Source organism: Myxocyprinus asiaticus, chromosome 15, assembly GCF_019703515.2.
Source record: "Myxocyprinus asiaticus isolate MX2 ecotype Aquarium Trade chromosome 15, UBuf_Myxa_2, whole genome shotgun sequence".
Classification (NCBI taxonomy): Eukaryota; Metazoa; Chordata; class Actinopteri; order Cypriniformes; family Catostomidae; genus Myxocyprinus; species Myxocyprinus asiaticus.
In genome coordinates, this window is record NC_059358.1 from 42432368 (window position 1) to 42456498 (window position 24131).

Sequence of the window (24131 nt, forward strand, 5' to 3'; positions counted from 1 at the left end):
CGATCGGCATATATCTTCTCCTTCATAACGAATATGATCCATAACAAGCTAATTAAAAATTAAACATGATTGTCACTAAAGGGCGAAATGCAAATGTCGTATCCTTAAGTCAGAGACAGTGAAACGGGGGTGTTTTCACCTGTCAGTCATTGATGCTCTATGGCAGTTTGGGTATACTAAGATGGCCGCTTGAACACTTCCGGTGACTTCACCTCCTGCAGGCAGTTTACTGTTGCGTCAGCGATCCAGTTTTATATATATATATATATATATATATATATATATATATATATATATATATATATATATATCAGTGTTTATAACACTGAAACATCTGGAATTTTTCTGATCACACAGTAGTGTTTTTTTCTATCAATGAATCAAGAAAAGTCCAATTAAGCCCACCCTAATCTAAGTTTTACATGCTTTCTTATAGGATTTTTTTCAGCAGCCGTGCTATTGTGTGCATGTCCATGAGTCCGTAACGTCGGACCTGTATTTACGCATGTCGTTGGTGTAATAGCACAAAACGACTTTAGAATCATTATGGATGGGTTATTCATGTTCTCCTTGTCATGTGTGTATTTACTGGAGGGGAGTAAATAACATTTCTTAAAACATCTGAAAATCTATAACAATCTTATAGGGGCCTACTTTCTAAATTTTTACCTGCATATTTTTTTTCCCCATACAATGAAAGTGAATGGTGACTGAAATTTACACTCTCCCTAAGATCTCTTTTTGTGTTCCGTGAAAGAAAGAAAGTCATAAAGGTTTTATCAGGAATTATCACTTTAAGACTTTAAGTCGATACTCACCAGTTACATTAAATGGCCTTTTAATGTTGATAAAATGCACTGAAAATGTTAACAGATTAAATCCTGAGAGAGAACTTGCTTATAAAATATAATTAGAGCCCGAACGATATGGGATTTCTGAGACCGATACTGATTTAGTGGGGGAAAATTCACCGATTACCGATATGGTGGCTGATATAGTTAATTTTTGAATGAAAACAGACCTTTTCTATGTGGATTTTTCACCGATTCTGCACCGATATGACAATGCAAATGTCCTAAGAAGGCTGATTTCTTAAATATTTTTTATCAAAGAATAGTTGACATTATTATTATACATTGTCAACAAATTCTAGAAATGAACACTGAGAAAATGAAGAATAAATAAAAATAAAATAAATAGCTAAATAAACATCAGTACTGTTTAGTATCAGTCAACTGCTGACCATTTAAATAAAGAATAAATAAAAATAAAATAAATATCTAAATAAACATCAGTATTGTTTAATATCAGTCAAATGCTGACCATTAAAATAAAAATAAATAAATAAATAAATAGCTAAATAAACATCAGTATTAGTTTAGTATCAGTCAAATGCTGACCATTAAAATAAAGAATAAATAAAAATAAAATAAATATCTAAATAAACATCAGTACTGTTTATTATCAGTCAAATGCTGAGCATTAAAATAAAGAATAAATTAAAAATAAAATAAATAGCTAAATAAACATCAGTATTACTGATTAGTATCAGTCAAATGCTGACTATTTTAATACTGCCAGTCAGTTAGGGGCAGGTTGTAAAACAAGAAGCTTTTACACCTGCTGAGTCAAGAGATAAACAGTGGCAGCGGTGTTATGCCGTATTCTACTATACAAGTTCAGGGGAAACTTTCAACGGTGGAAAACCAGACTTCTAAATATTACATTTAATAAATGCAATGACTGGAATTGTTCGGTTGAAGGGGGTACCAAACTGTGAATCCTGAACAAAACAGTTTGGTGAATACGTTTACACATTAGCTTCCACTCAGCTGACAAGCAATGAAAGTAGCTACGTGATTAGCTAGTTAGCTATAAGCTCATTGCCACGGAAGATGGACCAGCATTGCGTCTCACCAACTAGGTAATAACATAGCGTGAACACTCAACTGACAAAATCCACCACCACAGACGCTCTGTTGCTTACCTTTCAATCTGCTACATTACTGACTGCACTGACAAACTATAGCTAGCTAACATAGCAAACAGATGTGATCAACATGAATGACATGGTTGTCAGGGACAGGGTTAACGTTATATTAGTTATATTGAAAAGGGAAAATGATGGGGTCATTGTTTATTACGTTTCCAGTATGTATTTCACAAACTAGTTAACTTACCGAGAAGATACCGCTTAACTCCGCCCTGTCTGCAGAGCCACCATCAGTTCAGCTCTGTAAACAATGGAGACGGAGCACACTCTGCTGGACAAACTACATTATGACACCAATTCAAGCATTATTTTCTGCATTATATGTTCTGAAAAAAAGTTTTTCCGATAAATCGGTCGGGCACTAAATATAATTATATATAATTACATTATACTGTATAATATACAGGCCTATATACTTTACATTAAAGATAGCTAACAATATATTTTCGTATAATGTGTATTATTAATATTATAGTATTTAAATTACTATATTATTTATGCATATTTTTACATACTAAAAATATTGAAAATATTTATATTTACCAAACTGACTGATTCACATGCCAGAGAAAATACAGTTCAGATGGGGCTTCAGAGTGATGGAGATGACAGATGTAACAGGTGTTTAAGTGCTTCTCTTCTCCCTGCAGTAGGTTCTCTTTACCCAGAGTAGTTCTGGTAGCATTTTACACAAAGCATTTTTGCTGTGTCTGCCTTTCTTGTCAAAGGTGCCATGGGAGCGATATGAAAATGCGGCTTATATGTTAACAGTTTTGTTTGTTGATTATAAACAGGGGCGATTATCGCATCGCTTGCTTGTCAAGACGGGGTACAATGCCATTCGCATGTTTAATCTTAAGTTCAGTAAATATGCGACAATCATACTTGTGCACTTGTCTCTCTGCGCACTTACACAAACTCAACAAATTTTCAATGATCTGCATGAGAGAGGGAGAGAGGGATGCGGAAGAGCTGATTTACTTGCGCAAATTCAGGAATTACAGTTTGAAACAAAGAAAAGACTATTGATTAAATGTTTTCATCTGTATGGATGGTTTACGATTCTCAGCTAAATGTTTAAGTGAATAAAAGTGTGCAGGAATTCCCCACATTATGAACATGGAACATGCAGGGATTATAAAATTTGTGTGCAATACCGACAATCCCGTGCCGAATTTGTTGGTTATCCTGCTACTCCGTTGTGCACATGCGCTCAAAAAACAGCCTTTGTTGGACTGCTAAATGGTGACGTCACTGTGAGTATGTGCATGTATGTGTGTGTGTGTGTTTCCTTTAGTTTCATATCACCATTCAACAGTGTGCAGTGTAGAAAGCACACAGTTGAAAGGGCCTGGCAAGTGTTACGTTGCATAAAGAATATTAATGAACCATGTGAAATTTCAGCAGCAGCACTCAATGCATGTAGGCGAAACACGGCATTCAAATGGGAATTTATTTACACAGAACAGAACTCAAACAATATTTTGCAGAAAATAGCTTTATTAGATCAGATTTATTGTACAGAATGTGTAACTGCTTGTGTAACTTTTATCAAGTCCGTAGGACGTCTTTTTCGTGACATTTGTAGGGCTTTACCGGTTGTTTAGATCAGTGTTACTATCAGAAATAATTAATAATTATTTCTGTAGTTATTAATTAATATTTAAATTAATTAATTGGATCTAACTCATTAAAACCTCATATGGGGCTCCAGTAAATGTAGTGTGCTACGTTTAGGAGCAAGTTTGGTTATTAGCAATAATTAATAATTATCAAAGATAATTATTAATTATTAAAATCAATAGAACATTGATTAGAATCAATGTTAGCTTTTTAAAATCCTTTAAATCAACAATTATCAAAGATAATCGTTAATTGTTAACATCGATGAAACATTAATTAAAATTAACACTAGCTTATTGATCATTCAAATTCAATCATCAAAGATAATTATCAATTATCAAAAATCAATAGAATATTAATAAGGATTAACATTGACAGGGCACCACCCTGAAATCAGGGACTAATAACCAAATAGTAAAACAGTCTCAATATTAGATTGTTTTCTTAGGAAAATCGACATCCGAAGAATATCGATTTTCGGGAAAACAACAATGAATGAAGGTTTGAATCCGAGCACTGACATCCCGTCAGCATGACACAGGCGTATGCAAAACAAACCAAAACACTTCTCTTTGTAATATAAACAAAGTTTATTTATGCAGTAATATCAATTAATAATTAATACAATGCAGTCAATAAACTTCCGACTTACAACTACAAACTAAACAGTGATATGATTAGATATGGAAATAAAATAATCCTATAACACATAAGGTGTGTGTGTGTGTGTGATTAGTAAGAGAGAGAGAGAGATGATTAAGTGACAGCCCTAAAGCCGATTTCGTGAATGTGGGAGAGAAAGCAGCTGTCAGTTTATCACTCAGAGAGTGGACGGCTCATAAACAGTCCCACTTTATTTGACTCTATAATGGATGAACTCAGTTGCTGTCTCACCCGCGATGGCGAAATTGTACAACAGTCCAATTTGGTTGGACCACAATACAGCAAAACAAATTTGTGATAATTAATACCCTGAGTATTAATAATGAGCGGACATGGCGGTCCGTAAACTGTACAAGTAAAAACCTTGAAACACAAGAATAACACACTATAATATTCTATCTCTGCTCAGACATAAACCTTTCACTTGAATCGCATGAGGACACAGGTAGAATGTGTTTTCCTCCGTTAACTCTGACCCGGTTCCTTGAGGCTCGGGTGATGACGGGAGGCCGTTTCCTCGCTCTGTCGGCGGGCGGTACGGCTGTTGATTCTCGGCGGGCGGTACGGCTGTTGATTCTCGGCAGGCTGGAGGAGAACTCAGAAATGTCGACTTGATTGAAGATGGAAGAGAAATCTTTAATCTCTTCACTTCTGTAGGTAAACGGATGAAGATGCGAATTGCTCGGCGGTCTCCTTCGGATCCGTTAGAGTGTTCAGTTGAACACAGAGTAATCTCAACTCATCCAGCAAGATGGAGATTGTATGGCTACAGTTTCAAGTCGGACGTTACTTCCTTGTGCCACGAGGTTGCACCTGAGAGCAGCAAAGAGCTACGTCTATATTCGGTGAACAAAGTCGCTGGAAGCCAATCTCGAAAAATTTCAGAGGTATTTCAACTCCTGATGATGTCATGTTTGAGGGACATTCTGTTGCGTGCCTCATCCAATAGGAGTTGAGATTTCGATCCTTTAGTGAGCAAGGCTTCATGGATTTGTAGTCTGTTTTGGACTCCCTTTGTTTGATTTTGGCGCGATTTTTATCAGTAAGATTTACGACTTAAAGGTGGGGGCTTGAGTTATGTTTTTACGACTGTGTTAGGCCTGCCTTTGTCTTCTATCTGAATACATGAGGCCCAACACATTATTTTATACTGCTTTGTAAAAGCCTATATTGAAAACTAATGTGTAGATGAATAGGTTTAGACTGCATTCCAATGTGTTTTTTGCTGAGTTCAGGGTGTCCCGCACAGCAACGAAAAGCTCAACTTCTCTCACGCATCTGGACGCAGCACCACAAATTGCATGCAGTCTGAACTACCGTGCTGTGTTTAGCGGGTCTGTGAAAACTGGATATCATCTTTTCAAGTGCTGTTGCATTGCTAAAGTGATGTTATGGGTTAAGGTCCTGCATTGTTTTTCAAATATAAACTGAAGTGCTCTTGTCGTTTTGTGTTCACACCCTCGTCCATAGACTGCGGCACTTTTGTAATCAAGGAATTGTTTTAATCGAGTAATTGAATTAAGTAATCGTGACAGCCCTAAGCTTAACAAAGTTTCACTTGTGGTAAAGACAAATAGTTTTGTGTAATGGAAATACGCACTTGATTTTTCGCATGCGCAGTAAGGGGAAACTTAATTTAAACTTAATTTAAGCTTTTTCATAAATTTCAGTGTGAACAAGTAACTTTTGGAAAACACTTGAAAACGGTGGATAGAGAGCGTTTCAAAAACGAAAATGACATTTTCAAATATATCAGGATTAATGTAGACGTAGCCTTAAATGCTGTGTCCACTGGCGCATGGTGAGCGAAGGTGGATTCAGTGCTTTTAATCCAGACTTGGATGTGCAAGTAAGTTTTAATTATCCACAACCACACATTAAAATTCTCTGGTAATGACTGCATTATAATATAAACCGAATGATTTTCATGATGTTCTGTTTCGTTAACGGTTCTTGCACGTGCATTATTCCGGTGATGTGGACAGAAAACTGGACTAAAATAATACAGTGTTTCCTGTATTACTGTTAAGCGCCACAACAACACTACTGAATCTACAGTGCGAGACGAGACATAAAGCACTACCAGTAGACCGATTCCAAAAGAAATAACCTATTTTGAGCCAGTTCTTTTGAATCTACAGTGCGAGCATAACAAAACAGCGTAATCTGATTCACAAACAAATTACTATTTTGAGCCGGCTCTTTTTAGTGAATCAAAAAGACTGATGAATCCATTGCAGCTGACTGAATTGACCGACTTCAAGTAAACCAAGAATTGCTATTGTGTTGTGTGTACTTTAGGCTCATGAGAGAACAAATACTCTAAATGGACTATCTGGCAATTAAATATTTCATAAATAATAAAACAATATAATTCTTTAAAAATGCAGTTCACTTTTAAACATGCATACAGCATTGTTTATTTGTCTCATATATCTGTAAAATCCACATGTAAAATGCAAAACAAATCAAATAAAATGGCCGGTAAGAAATCTGACTGGCTGGTAAATTTTTTTCATCTACCAGCCACCTTGGCTAGTGAGCTAAAAAATTTAGGGCCCTATTTGTATACATTATAAAACAGAGTAAATAGAAGTAAAATTTAATTTAAGCTTGGACCAAACCCCCGTTTGTTTCCTCCCCTCTTCCCCTGCCCCCTCTGGTCACTGTTTACATCATATTTTTTGGGTCCAAACTACGGTACGATTGTGGCATCAACGTGAGTACAAGCGGCAGCTGTTTACCACTGTAACTAGGTAACAACTCAAGAAGACATCAGCTTTACTGTGTTATTGAAGTATTCATCTCTTTGGATTTACCACCAAAACTTTACATGCTCAAAATGACAATTGTGTTTGTCTGTCACGAATACACTGAATGTGCAATGATGTGAAGAAAATGAGTGTTTGTCTGCCGTGAGCCCACAGATGCGTAGCAAGAGATGTGAAGACTGTGAGCTGCTCTCAGAAGGTGATATATTTGGAAACAAGCAGGTATGAGAAATGTATTAAACCATAAAATTATAAGCCTGCAAAGACACAAATTTTACATCATCAATAGCGGTTCAGTTCCGTGATTTGGTACGGGTGCGTTCATATCAGTAGCGAACCGAGTTCACATGAACCTAGGGCCCTATGAAATCCGTTTTGTTTTTTCCCAAATTCCGTGTTTTCCATTTTATTTTCTCTGAATTCCGGGTTTTAAAGTTTAATTACATTTTATCATTAAAAAAATGTCTAATCAAATGAATTTATATCATTTTAATTAAAAAACAGAACAATTACTTTTCAACATATCATTGCATTATTTTTATAAAATGAAGAGCTTCTATACTGATCCTCACAGCACAATCCAAAACACAACATATGAGTTTTTTTATGTATTTAATTTGTCAAATACAGTGCTGCACAGTAGAGCATCACGGTATCAATGAAAGCAGAAAATAAAATCTTGCTTGTAAGATATTGATTAGATATAATGTAATAATTATTTATATATTATTATTATTATTATTATTATTATTATTACTACTACATTGAATTTTACTTTACAGAAGTAATATATTTATCCCAAATTTGTCCATTTCTATGACATTCCACGTTCTATAGTTAATTCCGTTTTTATGACTGGATTCCACGATTCCGTCCGTGTTTTCCACGACGCTGACCCCAGACCACCTTTTCAAGCGAACTGCTTCTGAAAACAGGGTTCACATTACCCAAACAAACCGAACTTTGATGTCATTCGAACCCGGGTGCTCACCAAAAGTGCTAGTGTGAAAGCACCCTTAAGCTCATCAAACAGCACAAGCACTCTGTCAACACCCCTGATGCAGCAATCACTTCACATGAAACTGTATGCTTGTTATGTTCTTCTTTGAAGTGTTTATAAAGTACTCTTATGCGCTGGACAACTTGGGTTGTGTTTTTGCCGCTTCAACTTGTCTCTGTCATTTTTCAAACGAGTTTCATGCAACACTAAGCAGTTAAATGACATCAGTGACGGGGCTTCTCCATGCTCACCGCACATATCTAACTAATTAATAATGAAATTCATTGTCAATCATTTTCATTATCGATAATTATCAATTTGATCCACTAGCTGTTGCAGCACTACATTACACACTAAACAACTGAGGATAGTTAAGTCGATCTGATCACAAACTCACGTGGAAACACACGTCCCTGTTCCAAGAGACACAAGTCAGAGGTAAACAAACATGGATGTACAGGAGCGGTGCCATTGATATTGCTTTTCTGTTCCGATTTTCAAAAGAAATGGGCCGAGCACATTTGGGTGCAGTCTTGGGTGGAAAGACGGACACGGCAACATAAGTTTGTGGTGAGTACAATAAATGTTTTCTCGACTTGCGCTTGTTCACATCTCTATTTCTTTGTGGTCAAGTGTCGTAGCTGTGTGCGGTGAATTTCCACCGGCTGCTCACCAGATGACTTACGATTTGAGTCCTGGAGCATCATACACTACGAGATTTCCTCTAGAGTCGGCTCTAAAATACTGTTCATATCCTCCAACTAAATAGAATAATTTTATTTGTGTCCAATTTGATAAAAAAAAAAATTCACTCAAGAGTAACTGAATTATCTCTGTCTTATGTCAGTGCGTCCTGACCTCGTACGTGTTTAAAACTGTTAATCGATCACACATAGCATCAGGTAATGTCACAACTTCTCATTCAGGGAAATAGCCAGTGCCAAATTTACCGCTATTTACGAACGGGTCGTGTTCACACAGGACCTCTTATAAACTGAAAATTGTAGTAAATTTTCTGGAAAAGGCTGTATGTGTGAAAGCCACTTATATTTTAAAAAGACTGGCCTAAAAAGGGAATCATTTTGTCTCAAGGCGGTGGCACACCGGTCGAGAAGCACCACGCCGCGGTTAGGACACGGCGCAGGTATCAAACACAGGGCACGTCAATGCGGTTCAGGTGGCAGACAGTACACACAAAGTTTCCAAGTTCTTCAAGAATGAACAAGGCCAGAGTAAATAATATATGTCCATTAATAATGATTTGGCTGAAATTTAATGGAAAATATGTGAGTTGCGCTCTGTGGTGTGGCCGCCTACAAACGCCGAACTGTGGCGGCGGTGTGTGTATATTCATAGAAAACAATTGTTTCAAATTTAAGAATGCACCATGTTAGGGCCTGGGTATCTCAGCGAGTATTGATGCTGACTACCACTCCTGGAGTCGCGAGTTCAAATCCAGGGTGTGCTGAGTGACTTCAGCCAGGTCTCCTAAGCAACCAAATTGGCCCATTTGCTAGGGAGGGTAGAGTCACATGGGGTAACTTCCTGGTGGTCATGATTAGTGGTTCTCACTCTCGGTGGGAGCGGGGTAAGTTGTGCATGGATCATGGAGAGTAGCATGAGCCTCCCATGCTGTGAGTCTCTGCAGTGTCATGCACAGCGAGCCACGTGATAAGATGCGCGGATTGACTGTCTCAGAAGTGGAGGCAACTGAGACTTGTCCTCCGCCACCCGGATTGAGGTGAGTAACCGTGCCACCATGAGGAATACCAAGTAGTGGGAATTGGGCATTCCAAATTGGGGAGAAAAAGGATAAAATAAAAAAAGTAAAAAAAAAAAAAAAATGCAGACGCGTTGTCCTCCAGACGCAACCCCCTTCAGGCTTGCTCAGTTGTAACAGTGAGATTAATACTTATGAGCATTTTTATCTGTTTCAGGGCTTTTGTCCAAGAAAATGTAATTTGATTGAAAAAAGCATTTCTCCCAAATTGCTTCATCTTGTGAAAGCACATTTCAGTTTTGTCATTGGGCAGGTTGCAAAACTTTGTATTGGTGGTACAATGCTGGATAAGTGTCTCATTCAAGATCTGAGTGTTTCCCTGAAAGCACTTGTGAAATAGAAATAACACTTTCCTGTGGTTTCCACAGATAAGATTTTTACTGCCCAATAAAGTCAAGAAAATCCATTTTCAGGTGTTACATAGATATTATTCCTGCAATGCTTTTAATTAAAGGAAGATATTCAACAGCAGTGTTCTTTTTGTAATCTTGACTTGGTAACTTTTACCTATTTATTTTACACCTGTAATTGCTCTAGACACCTGGACCCAGGTTTAATGTATGTACATAATACTGTATGTTTGTATGTCTTTTGCACAATAAAAAAGATCGTGAATGATAACCGTCCAATCATAGAACGTCGTCAAGATAGTGACGTACCCACCGCAACCATTGACCAATCAGCTCTGTCCTGTCAGCGGTCGCGCAGATAACAAAATTAATATTTCAACCGTTTCAATTGTCTCTTGCTATCAATAAAACTTTGAAAAAAGTCACAAATTTAGTTGTAAAGTAAATATTAGCTCAAACCCCCTCTGTCCTGTCAGTTATCGTATCAGATGCTATAGAAATACAGCGCATCCTGACTATATATTTGGTCATGTTATCTTTGAAACTCTATAAAAGTAAATACATATATATATATATATATATATATATATATATACTTGAATTGTATAATATATATATATATATATATATATATATATATATATATATATTATACAATTCAAGTCATTGATATAATTTTTCATGAAGTAAAAAGTGCTTTAAAAACGAGCTGTCCCGACAGAATCTCATCTGGACGGTGTGAGGAGGTCATTGCCATCACTCTCTCTCTCTCTCTCACGAAACAAACTAATCATAATTTTATGAACACGTTTATACAATTAATATATATTCTTATGATTTATTGTTATATTTTATTGTAAAGTCATTTATAGTATTTGTTTAAAGCAAAAACGGCTTACCTCAGGAAAAGAGTTCAACGTGAGCTATGCTCACTCAGAAAGATCCTCTCAAATGAATCGCTGCAAGTTCCACACAATCATCCAATCACAACACGTCGTCAAGACAGTGACGTGTACACTACTATCAACCAATAATACTACGTTAAACGCTGCCGAATGATTAGATGATTAGGGTGTGTTTGGGTCAATGACAAATTGTAGAAGCAATATTGCAGTTGAAATTGCGCTATGGAAATTATATATATATATATACACACACACACACATACTGATTAGCCACAACATTAAAACCACTGACAGGTGAAGTGAATAACATTTATTATCTCGTTACAATGGCTTCTGTCAAGGGGTGGGATATATTAGGCAGCAAGTGAACAGTCAGTTCTTGAATTTCATGTGCTGGAAGCAGGAAAAATGGGCAAGTGTAAGGATCTGAGCGACTTTGACAAGGGCCAAATTGTGATGGCTAGACGACTGGGTCAGAACATCTCCAAAACGGCAGATCTTGTGGGGTGTTCCCGGTATGCAGTGGTTAGTGCCTACCAAAAGTGGTCCAAGGAAGGACAACCGGTGAACTGGAGACAGGTTCATGGACGCCCAAGGCTCACTGATGCGCGTGGGGAGCGAAGGCTAGTCCGTCTGGTCCGATCCCACAGAAGAGCTACTGTAGCACAAAATGCTGAAAAACTTAATGCTGGCCATGATAGAAAGGTGTCAGAACACACAGTGCATCGCAGTTTGCTGCGTATGGGGCTGCATAGCAGCAGAGTGCCCATGCTGAACCCAGTCCACCGCCGAAAGTGCCTACAATGGGCACGTGAGTGTCAGAACTGGACCATGGAGCAATGGAAGAAGGTGGCCTGGTCTGATGAATCACGTTTTCTTGTAGATCATGTGGTCGGCCGGGTACATGTGCGTCGTTTACCTGGGGAAGTGATGGCAGCAGGATGCACTATGGGAAGAAGGCAGGCCAGCGGAGGCAGTGTGATGCTCTGCGCAATGTTCTGCTGGTAAACCTTGGGTCCTGGCATTAATGTGGATGTTACTTTGACACGTACCACCTAAATAAAGATTGTTGCAGACCACGTACACCCCTTCATGGCAACGGTATTCCTTGATGACAGTGACCTCTTTCAGCAGGATAATGTGCCCTGCCACACTGCAAAAATTGTTCTGGAATGGTTTGAGGAACATGACAAATAGTTCCAGGTGTTGACTTGGCCTCCAAATTCCCCAGATCTCAATCCGATTGAGCATCTGTGGGATGTGCTGGACCAACAAGTCCAATCCATGGAGGCCACACCTCGCAACTTACAGAACTGCTGCTAACGTCTTGGTGCCAGATACCACAGGACATCTTGTGGAGTCCATGCCTCGACGGGTCAGAGCTGTTAAATACTATTTCATTGTATTTAAATCCAAAGAGGTTCAAATAAAATGAAACAGCCAGGGTAACAGATCATTCAAAGTGCCGTTTTATTCCATATTCAAGGATAATTCAAAAATATCAAATTTTTAGCAAAATCCTGCATTAAACCACAGAGACCAGCCACAATGTCATGCCTTCATAAACCATTTCAACATTTGATAGTCAAAATCAAATGCTATTTCTGCTTGCACATACAGAACATCCCTGACATTGGTAATAAATTAACTGTTTGGCCATTTTTTAAGACACACCAATCCAGCCTAACATCCCGTCTCTGTACAATACTCTTTCTAGAACTTTTACAATCAAAATATATAAAAATATGACCTGCTGGGAGAGGAGAGCTCTTTGCAAAAGTGCTGGACACAGTTACAAAAAATATAAACTAGCCACAAACTTGCCGCAAATTTGCAGCTTGTTATTTTCACATGCAAATGAGCTTTTGATTCACCGCAAATGTTTGCCAGAAGTTTGCAGCTCTTCACTGGTAGTGGTGAACCTCTGGCAAACCTTTGGCAACAATGGGCAATTTGCCGCAAATTTGCCGCAAAGCTCATTTGCGTGTGAAAATTATCAGTGGCGAATTTGCGGCAAGTTTGCAGCAAATTTGCCATGAACTCTCGATTTTCGTATGGGCAGCAGAGTGCCATAAAAGAATAAAATATTGCACATTCACCTAATATTTCAGGAAAGACACCATTGGGGAAAATATTCTAAACTAAGAAACATCCATCCCTGCAATACAGCCCATGAATGTAGTGCCGCTAGACTTTACACACGTTCACAGTGAGACTCATACACCTCTGCTGCTCTTGGTCTGTCTATGTCCTCAGAGTACCACAAACTGACATACATTGTGGTTCCTATTTGGCACATGAGGAACATTTTTACTACAATATTACATAGGGTGGGGTCCAAAAGTGTCAGACCACTGAAACTGATTCTGTTTGCCATTTTTTCTAATTTCATACAACATTTTTGAAGTGAAATTAGATTGTCAGGAAATTTATTTAAAGGAATATTCCGGGTTCAATACAAGTTAAGCTCAACTGATAACATTTGTGGCATAAAGTTGATTTAAATTTTTTTTTTTTTTAAAACAAAAATGGATGTTACAGTGAGGCACTTACAATGGAAGTGAATGGGGCCAATTTTTGGAGAGTTTAAAGGCAGAAATGTGAAGATTAAAGCACATACATTAATTCTTCTGTTAAAGCTCATGTATTATTTGAGCTGTTAGGTTATATAAATTGTCATTGTTTTACAATCATTTTAGGGTTTGTTGACATTACATCATCATGGCAACAAAGTTTTAAAATCGACTATAATTTTACACAGAAAAGGTTAGTAAGTGATTTTATCACACTAAAACCATGTTAACACACATATTGTTTGTCTTTTTTGAAACTGAGTATTTTAACATAAAAAATTGGCCCCCATTCACTTCCATTGTAAGTGCCTCATTGTAACCCAGAGTTTTGCTTTTTTAAAGAAAAAGAGGGTTCAAATTAAATTGTTGTGGTAATCAATATTATGCCACAAATGCTGTCGACGAAGCTTATCTTGTTTTGAACCCGGAATATTCCTTTAAGTGATAAGCTAAATAAAAAATGTGCATGCATTTCAGATTTTCTACTGTTTGGTATGCTGTCCTTTTGCTTTAACGACAGCATGCACTAGAGCCGACGTGAACAAAACCTGATAATCATGTTTTCCAGCATGATTTTTTCTTTATTTTACATAATACCCTTTCTGTGATTTATTTTTTTATTTATTTTTTATCTTAAACTTTGTTTATTATTAACTTTGATTGTCAATGTGGTCTCAGACTTTTGGACCCTGTATTCCCATAATAAAGGGCTGCAAATAATTGTGTAAAAAAATAAATCAATCAATCAATAGAAAGTGACAAAAAAAAAAAAAAAATGCACATATTCACACACACATAAGTGTCAAAAAGGCAGTCTGTATGCTTAGCCGTTCAGAGTAGCTTTTCAATTTCAAACAACACTCAAATAAAACTGGGAAATTCAGGGTAATCTTTAAATAATTAAGGATTTTAAATAAAAGAAGAACATTTTTTACATAATTCGGCCGTTTCTTTGAGCAGCACAGTGTATAATGTACAGCAGAGCTCATAGTACTGATACTTTATATTCTCTGTTTGGTATGAGTTTAAAAATAGCCTCCTCTAAAACATTTTATCACCTATTAAAATATTTTCGCTTTCATTCATTCATAGCTGTGAACACTTCATAAATTTACATTAAATATTTCGCTCATAAATACCAAATGTCCCCCCAATATTTCTTTCCTCCATCTAATAAATAGAGAAAACACATTTGAAAGTACTAATTACTGGAGCACATGTACTCGGCAGAGGTATGATGTGAGGTGTGCGAGAGACATTTTGAAGAGTTTAATATATGACAATGTGTGTGCATGTGTGTTGGTCATGAGCTGTCCACCACTTGGTGCGGCAGGGTGACGAATGAGCCGTTTATGAAGGAGCCTTGTTTTTCACGTCCCTTTAAGAAATAGGTGAGCAGCTCTCCTTTCCCCTTTACAAATATGGGTCCTCTCCTCACAAAACGGAAGCCATAGTCCTTCAGGATGCAGTAGCAGTCCTCCACCACCTGGGGGAAGCAACGTTTGATTAGCTGCTCTCATACAGTAGTTAAACTGCACTACTTTTATGTTGGGGAAGGTATTTTGTCGGAAATTCGAAAGCAGCGCCTTGGTATCTATCCAGTCAGTCAATGACTTAACACAGAGCATTTTTTTTTTTTATAAAGGCACCTTCTTGTGAAACTGGTTTCAGATAGCTTTTCAAGGCACCATATATCATGTCTAATTAACTAGAACAAATGTGAAGTAATTGATACGACTCATGCACTATATTCTTCTTAAGCCACACGATTACTTTATCTGGTAAACAGACCAAAATTTAAGTTGTTACTCACATTGAAATCAAATCATTGATCAACCGCGGCCAAATCAAATATGGCGACAACAGGTTTGACATCATGACATTTTGTCACAAGACACGCAAGAACCAATGATGTTTGACGTTACTGACGTCCAATCTGCGTCACAGCTAAGTCCTTTCAAGGCAAGTCAGTCCACTCGGCAGCCATCTTTGGGACGATGCTGAGTAACTGTTTCCATGGATACAAGCAGCATAAAAGTACAGCTCCTATCAACTTGAATGGGGAAAGACCAAAATCTCCAAAACGGTTGGTCAAGATTACGATCAAAGAACATATTTCAAATCAGCAGTACAATCTGACAACAATGGTATGATAAATTGTGCTTCTTAGGCTCAGATCACGCTAAAAAACGCAGATTTTCAGGCAGGTTCAGCTAAAGCGCATGCGTGTTTTCGTGTTGACTGACAGGCGATGTCTGTACCAAAAAGGTGATTGTTTCTTTTACCTGAAAGGCAGGACTTCCTATTCTACATCCATTGGCCACTGGGCATTCCAGTTTCTCCCATTCATTATAATACCAGTGGTCCATCTGTACTAAACTGTCCCTGGCCATAGTCACCACATTTGATTTGGGGGCTGCAAACGGAGTTGATCAGTAATTTGATTTGAGAGTGAAAAACAACTTAAATTGTCTGTTCATCACATAAAGTGATCGTATGGCTTCAGAAGACTTAGAATATAGTGTACGTATCATCGTCATATCGACTACTTTTCCAGTGGGTTCATGGTGTTGTTGTTTTGTCTGAGCTTGACAACCCAGAGTCACTATTCACTTTCATTATATGGCGAAAAGCTGTAAGAAAACTCTTTCAAATATTTCCTTTTGTGTTCCATGGAAGAAAGAAAGACCAACAGTTTGTAGTGACAGTAGGGTGAGTAAATAATGACAGAATTTTCAGTTTGAAAATTGAAAAAATAAAAATTCTCTCTTCATTTACTCACCCTCATGCCATCCCAGATGTGTATGACTTTCTTTCTTCTGCAGAACATAAATTATGATTATTAGAAGAATATTTCAGCTCAGTAGGTCCATACAATGCAAGTGAACGCTCCAAAAAGCGCATTAAGTTATCATAAAAGTAATCCATACGACTCCAGTGTTTTAATCTATATCTTCAATAGTGATATGATAGGTGAGAAATAGATCAATATTGAAGTTCTTTTTTGCTAGAAATTCTTCTTCCTGCCCAGTAGGGGCGATATAAATGAAGAATGTGAACCACCAAAAACACAAGAAGAAGAATGTGAAAGTTAAAGTGGAGATTGACTGAGCAGCAAGGAGAATTAAAAAAAAAAATGGATTTAAATATTGATCTGTTTCTCACCCACACCTAACATTTCGCTTCTGAAGACATTAATTTAACCACTGGAGTCTTATGGACACTTTTATGCTGACTTACGTGATTTCTGGAGCTTCAAAATTTTGGAACCTATTCACTTGCATTGTATGGACCAAAAATTGCTGAGAAATTCTTCTAAAAATCTTCATTTGTGTTCAGCAGAAGAAAAAAAGTCATACACATCTGGAATGGCATGAGGGTGAGTAAATGATAAGAGAATGTTCATTTTTGGGTAAACCTTTGGGTGCCCCCTTTAAGGGGGCAAATATTTTTATCATCAGATTACATATATCCAAATGAATAATATCAGAGCAGTATTTCTCTGGCACGAAACAAGAAGGATACCAGTTAGGATGACAACATCAAACTGGGACATATAAACTATGCAACACTCTAATTTACATTGGCTGAAAACAAGCCAATAAACAGCAGATATAGAGTGATAATGAGATATTAAGATTCCCTAAAATTATTTGGATAGAGGACATTTTTTTGTATATTGTCGCAATACACCATTACTTTTTAGGAAATGTCTTGTTACAGCAACTGTCAAATTGTGGAAACATAATCTCTACTTTTAGTTAATGACTTCCAAACACTGGATATCTCAACTAAATATAGGGAAGGTATTGTCTCTCTAGAAGGTTTCCCAACTGTTAAAACAATGTAAAATCCTTCACCTGGATGTTCCCCATTACCCCAGTGGACTCCATGCGACTGGCCACGTTCACAGTATTTCCCCAGATGTCAAAATGAGGTTTACGGGCCCCAATAACTCCAGCCAAAACAGCTCCTTTATTCAACCCTATAGAGAAACGATCATATACTGTACATGACAAAACAGCATGTATTATTTGTGTGTCATTTGCACAGAACAGGATGTGAGTGCACTAACCGATGCGGAGCATGAAGTTATTGAAGGACTGATAGTTGATGTTCATGAGTGTGACCTTCATGGCCAGAGCAAAGTCAGCCAGATCTGCCAAGTGCTGCCAGCGTTCCCTGTCAGAAATCTCTTCTTTCTGTTGGGCAGGTCATGAAAATACATATCATCATTATTCTCAGCACTAGGTGAATATATTGGTTCCAGGATTTGGGGATTCCAGAGTCTCTTTACCTTCATGCAGGCATAACCGTTAGTGTTATTGTCTGAAGAAAGGCCTGATGCTGCCATGTATGTACTGCCGATGGTCTTAATCTTGGTTATACAGCGAAATTGGGGCTCATCTAAAAGCTTTAGAAAACAAAAAAGAACAAGAAACATGACATAAAGTCTATTTCTGGAGGAAGAAAACATTTTATTGGCGATATCATGAGCAATAACTTTCACATTTAAAGGAACAGTTCACCTAAAAATGACAATTTACTCTGGGACTGGGTCTGTCAATCTCCAAAAAGACAGAATATGTTCCCTTGTGACCAGACATCATTAGATGCGCCATGTTTGATTGTTTGATTTTAATTAAATTATTTTAAATTAGTTAGTATATTAGTTAATTTATATTTATATATATATATATATATATATATATAATTTTCTTTTTTTAATTTCACACAAAGCTATAGTTTGGTTTCAGAAGACTTAATATAGCTCACAAGTTGTATGGACTAATTTTATGTTTGTTTGTTTTTTGTTTTTGTTTTTTTGGGCATTTTTGAGCTTCACAGCCCCTGGTCACCATTCATTTTCATTATATGGAAAAGAGCAGCCAGGATTTTCTTTAAAAAAAAACTCAAATTAAAAAAAAAAAGAAAACTCACCTTTTGTGTTCCATGGAGAAAAAAAAATTCATATGGGTTTAGAACAACATGAGGGTGAGTAAATGATGACATAATTTTCATTTTTGTGTGAACTATTGCTTTAAAAAAAAAATCTTACACTATCAAAGTCGGAAATGATTTCATTGAGGAACCTCAGACACTCGATCCCGCCATTGTTGATGCTTTCCTCTGTGTAGAAATCAGAGAAGTTTGGGATGGAGGCGAACATAACTCCAATCTCATCATAGGATTGGCTGTAGAGCTCCTGGGTTGTGCACATGGCAAATAAAACCAGAACAGTTATTGAGTTTGGCAGCATTTGTCTCTGAAAAACACAGATACTTTTGGATGTTAAGGCTAACAGGGCGGATTTTCACACCTCATCCCTCTTCTTAGAGCCCAGGAAGTGTCTGGCAACATGCTCTGGAAGCATATTAGTGACCAGAGCCTCGTTCCACCATCTCATCTCATACACCTTCTCCTTCTGCTTGTGCACTTCGATCTTCCACAGGAACAGTGTGCGAGCCAGCTTCTCAACCTGAGTGACATGAACAGAGACAAATGTGAGAGCATATTGGCAGCTATTTTCCACATACACTACCGTTCAAAAGTTTGGGGTCACTTGACTGAAATGTTTCTCATGATCTTAAAAATCTTTTGATCTGAAGGCGTATGCTTAAATGTTTGAAATTAGTTTTGTAGACAAAAATATAATTGTGCCACCATATTAATTTATTTCATTATAAAACTAAAATTTAATCAAAACAAAAAAGATTTTGAAATTGATGACTTAAACCAAATAATAAAGAAAAGCAGCCAATAAGTGCCCAACATAGATGGGAACTCCTTCAATACTGTTTAAAAAGCATCCCAGGGTGATACCTCAAGAAATTGGTTGAGAAAATGTCAAGAGTACATGTCTGCAAATTCTAGGCAAAGGGTGACTACTTTGAAGATGCTAAAATATAACACAGTTCTGATTTATTTTGGATTTTGTTTAGTCACAACATAATTCCCATAGTTCCATTTATGTTATTCCATAGTTTTGAAGAATTTACTATTATTATTTATTATATAAAAATTATAATAAAGAACGAATAAGTGTTTCAAAACTTTTGACCGGTAGTGTAGGTCAGTCAAGCTCCAAAATCACCAAAAAATGCACCATAAAATTAGTCCATGTGACTTGTGCACTAAAGTCATACAATAGCTTTGTGTGAGGAACGCACGAAATGTGGTCAATATTCGTTGAAAATGTCACCTCTGCAGAAGCTATTAAATGGACTACAAAAAGTCATATGGACTACAAAAATGGTGTCAGAGCCATTAAACTCCAAATATCACCTAAATCAATGCGGCTACAACAAAGGCCAAGATTTTCAGTGAATAAAAATTTAAACGTGTGTCTGTTCAACACACAAAGTCATTGTATGACTTCAGAAGACTTGGAATATAGCACATGAGTGACATGAATAACTTTTATGAGACTTTTATAGTGCTTTTTTTATCATGGACTGGACATGGAGCTTGACATTACCAGTCCCCATTCACTTTCATTACATGGAAAAGAGGACTAGCACAGTCTTCAAAAATTCACCACTTGAGCTTCAGAGAATAAAGTCATATGGGTTTGGAACGAAATGACAGTGAGTAAGGCCATGTCCACACCAGTGTGAGAAAATAACATTTCCATAAAGGAGCCTTAATTGCCCCCTGGATTTAATTTTCAGGGGCATTTTTTTATATTCATTATGGCATTCTTTCTAAACGAAAAAAAAATCACTGTGTTTTCATTTTATTAAAATCATATTTTATGTGATATGTATAACTAGTCGAATTTTAAGAACTATATCAGATGGTTAAAAAAAAATAAAATAAATGAAACCGGGGCATCTCTTGCCCCCCATTTTTAACTTAAGAGGCATTTGTGTCACTTTTAAGCCCCTCTTAATTTCTGACCCTGGTCCACGGTCTCCTAACGTCATATTTTTCCAAAGTGTATGTTATGGAGATCGTTTTCAAACCAATTTCAGTGTTGTTCCAGTGTGCATGAAAGGCATAAACGTTGCAAAATAAAAGCTGTATTAAGCCTCATCGCAGCTGTGGCAAGTCATTTTTTTAAACTAATTCCAGGGGGGCCTGGGTAGCTCAGCAAGTAAAGACACTGACTACCACACCTGGAGTCGCAAGTTCAAATCCAGGGTGTGCTGAGTGACTCCAGTCAGGCTTCCTAAGCAACCAATTGGCCCGGTTGCTAGGGTGGGTAAAGTCACATTGGGTTAACTTCCTCATAGTCGCTATAATGTGGTTCTCGCTCTCGGTGGGGCACGTGGTGAGTTGTGCATGGATTCACATGCATTATGTCTCTGCAGTAACACGCTCAACAAGCCACATGATAAGATGCACAGATTGACAGTCTCAGACATGGAGGCAACTGAGATTCATCCTCCACCACCCAGATTGAGGCAAGCCACCACAAGGACTTAGAGCGCATTGGGAATTGGGCATTCCAAATTGAAAAAAAAAATAAAACAATTCCAGGGTAATATAATACAATGTTATAAATTTGCACTAAATAATTAATACATTTCAAATATACAGTAAAAATTTTTACTAGATTTACGCCACTAAATAAGGTGGAAATGCGCTATCACAGTCTGTGAAAAGGGTCCATTAGTGTGGATGTGGCCTAAGAGATGACAGAATACAATTTTTTTATTGAACTGTCTCTTTAAGAGAATGCTGAGAGAGATCACATCAACACTAATACATTTAGATTGAAAACGCAATGATTTTGCAACGTTTACACCTCTCATTTACGCTGGAATGGCATTTTCCTCCACTGACTGAAACGCTCTCTAGTTCTGCATCCTTTGGAAACTGATGATGCTAGGAAACTGAGTGTCGACATGGCCAGAGCGAGAGAGAGAAGTTGATCTTACATGTCTGGAGAAGTAGTAGAAGCTGACCATCATAATGAAGATCATGACACTCATAGTGTATTTAGACGGCACAAGATAAACCCTGTAAAACAAGGAATTACAAAGACTTATTCTGGATAACCAAACTTATGACAAATGGCAAAATAGCCTAAACAATTAAATGACATGTTTAACTCAAAATAACACTAAATGTGAGCACTGTTCTCTTCTGCAAAAGTCACCATAACAATGTTGGAGTTGTCCTGACAGTTTTTCCTTGATTTCCCATGTTTATAATATTCCAGCAGTGTAAATATAAAGTTTTTTTTTTTTTTTTTTCAATTAATCGTCCTCAACTAGCCATGCGATTTGAGATATCATTCAAATCCGTCGCACTAACCCTAAACATGGCCAGCAGTAATGGTGACGCTTGCCTTAGCAAACACCACTAATAGTGCAAATGTATGCAGAGGTGCCTCCTAATGTGGGCTTTATTCTGATTGTGCATGACCCACCTGTATTCCTTAAAGCGAGACAGATCGTACGTGTCGAAGATGTCCCTCCAGCAGTAGATGTTGACCACACTTGTAGCTACTGTGATGAGTAGCATGAGCGTGAGTTTGACCATGTGGCTGACCTGCACCAGCATGGTGGTGGCTATTAGTGCGAGTACTGCGATGTAGCTGTAGTATTTAGGGTTCTCCAGACAGCCCCTGGTTCCTGGTGCGGTTGGGGGCACCGCAGTCACATCGTTTGTGGAGAGCTGAGGCGGCCGACAGCTTAGCTACAAAAGTAGATCATCAGTTACATAAACTGCAAGTACTAGAGCACAAGTTTAACCATTTTTTGAATATAAACCTTTCAAGATCTTACCAAGACATCTAGACACATACCTTCAGCTCAGAGGTTGTTAAGTGAAGATATATGCTTCATGTGATTTCAACTTATATTTTTTACATATAATTGATGAATTTCCATTGAAGAACTACACTACCCACAATCCTTTAATGATATCCACCAATCAGAGATGTTGCTGTTCCTACAGAAGTAAAATCACACTAAAAGAGCTCAGCAGAGACCAACCACTCCAATGAAACACTGCAAATGACGTAATCCGAGTCGACCTACTACTTGCACTCTCAAAATATGTTTTTGTATTTGTGTATATGCGATATGTTTCCAATTAACTTATATCTGGTTTTTATACTTCAAAATCAGTCAACAGAAGTCAATAACAAAAATTTTATTTGAAGCAGTCATGTTTTATTCGTAATTCATCATTGGATTATACAACCCCAATTGCTAAAAAGTTGGGACAGTATGAAAAATGCTTATTAAAAACAAAAAGGAGTGATTTGTAAATTATAATTGAAAGCACTACAACTACACATTATATGATGTTTTTCCTTGTGAATTTCATTGCTTTTTGAAAATGTACATTCAATTCAAATCAGATGATTGCAACACGCTCCAAAAACGTTGGGACAGTCGAGTGTTTACCACTGTGAAACATCAGCATTTCTTCTAATAACACTTATTAAGCATTTGGGCACTGAAGACACAACTTTGTTAATTTTAGAAAGTGGAATTTTCCCCCATTCATCCATTATGTAGGTCTTTAGCTGCACAATTGTACAGGGTCTTTGTTGCCGTACGGTGTGCTTCATCATGCGCCACACATTCTCAATTGGAGACAGGTCAGGACTGCAGGCAGGCCAATCTAGCACCTGCACATTCTGCTTACACAGCCATGCTCTTGAAAGCCAGGCAGTATGTGATTTGAAGATGTCCTGCTGGAAAATGCAGGGATGTCCCTGGAAAAGACGGTGCTGGATAGCAGTATACGTTGCTCCAAAATGTTTACATATCTGTCTGCATTCATGGTGTTCTCACAGATGTGCGAGTTACCCATGCCATGGGCACTGACGCACCCCTGGCCCATACAGACGCTGGCTTTTGGACCTGACGCTAGTAACAGCTTGGGTGGTTCTTTTCCTCTTTGGCCCGGAGAAAACGACGGCTGTGTTTTTCAAAAACTTTTTGAAATGTGGACTCATCGGACCAAAAAACACGGTTCCACTGTTCTACTTTCCATCTTAGATGAGACCAGACCAGAGAAGTCGGCAGCGCTTCTGGACAGTGTTGATGTAGGGCTTCTGCTTTGCATAGTAAAGTCTTAACTTGCATCTGTGGATGCAGCAGTGAGTGGTGTTGACTAACAAAGGTTTACTAAAGTAATCCCAAGCCAATGTTCATGATATCCATTACAGATGAATGACTTTTGTAAGACAGTGATGTCTGAGGGATCAGAGATCACGCGCATTCAGAAATGGTTTTCGTCTTGCCCTTTAAGCACCGAGATTTGACCAGATTCCTTGAATCTTTTAAATATATTGTGCACCGTAGAGGGTTAAATGCCCAAAATCCTTCCAATTTGTGTTTAGAGAACATTGTTCTCAAAGTGCTGGATTATTTGCTGAAGCATCTGTGGGCAAATTGACAAGTCTCAAATGATCCATGCTCTTGAAGGACTAGGCTGTTTTTGCAGGCTCCATATTACTACGACATGACTGCCTCACCTGTAACATCTCCTGTTTCACATCGCCTTGTT

At 37.6% G+C, this 24131-nt stretch overlaps 1 protein-coding gene across 2 annotated transcripts in view; it reads right to left on the reverse strand.

Moving 5' to 3' along the window:
* Nucleotides 1-14952: 14952 nt before the first annotated feature.
* LOC127452518 (adenylate cyclase type 3-like) overlaps nt 14953-24131 on the reverse strand; it is a 38488-nt gene continuing 29309 nt past the window's right edge. Inside the window, exons 13-20 of one of the 2 annotated variants that reach the window (XM_051718016.1) lie at nt 22036-22304; nt 21542-21623; nt 18979-19137; nt 18718-18864; nt 17956-18072; nt 17734-17860; nt 17519-17643; nt 14953-15144 (exon numbers count right to left, since the gene is read on the reverse strand). In XM_051718016.1, coding sequence (XP_051573976.1) covers nt 14962-15144; nt 17519-17643; nt 17734-17860; nt 17956-18072; nt 18718-18864; nt 18979-19137; nt 21542-21623; nt 22036-22304 — 1209 coding nt within the window. In that variant the 3' untranslated portion in view covers nt 14953-14961. Of the gene's footprint in view, nt 15145-17518; nt 17644-17733; nt 17861-17955; nt 18073-18717; nt 18865-18978; nt 19138-21541; nt 21624-22035; nt 22305-24131 lie in introns of those variants that run through there. The other variant, XR_007899279.1, reaches the window with a different exon arrangement.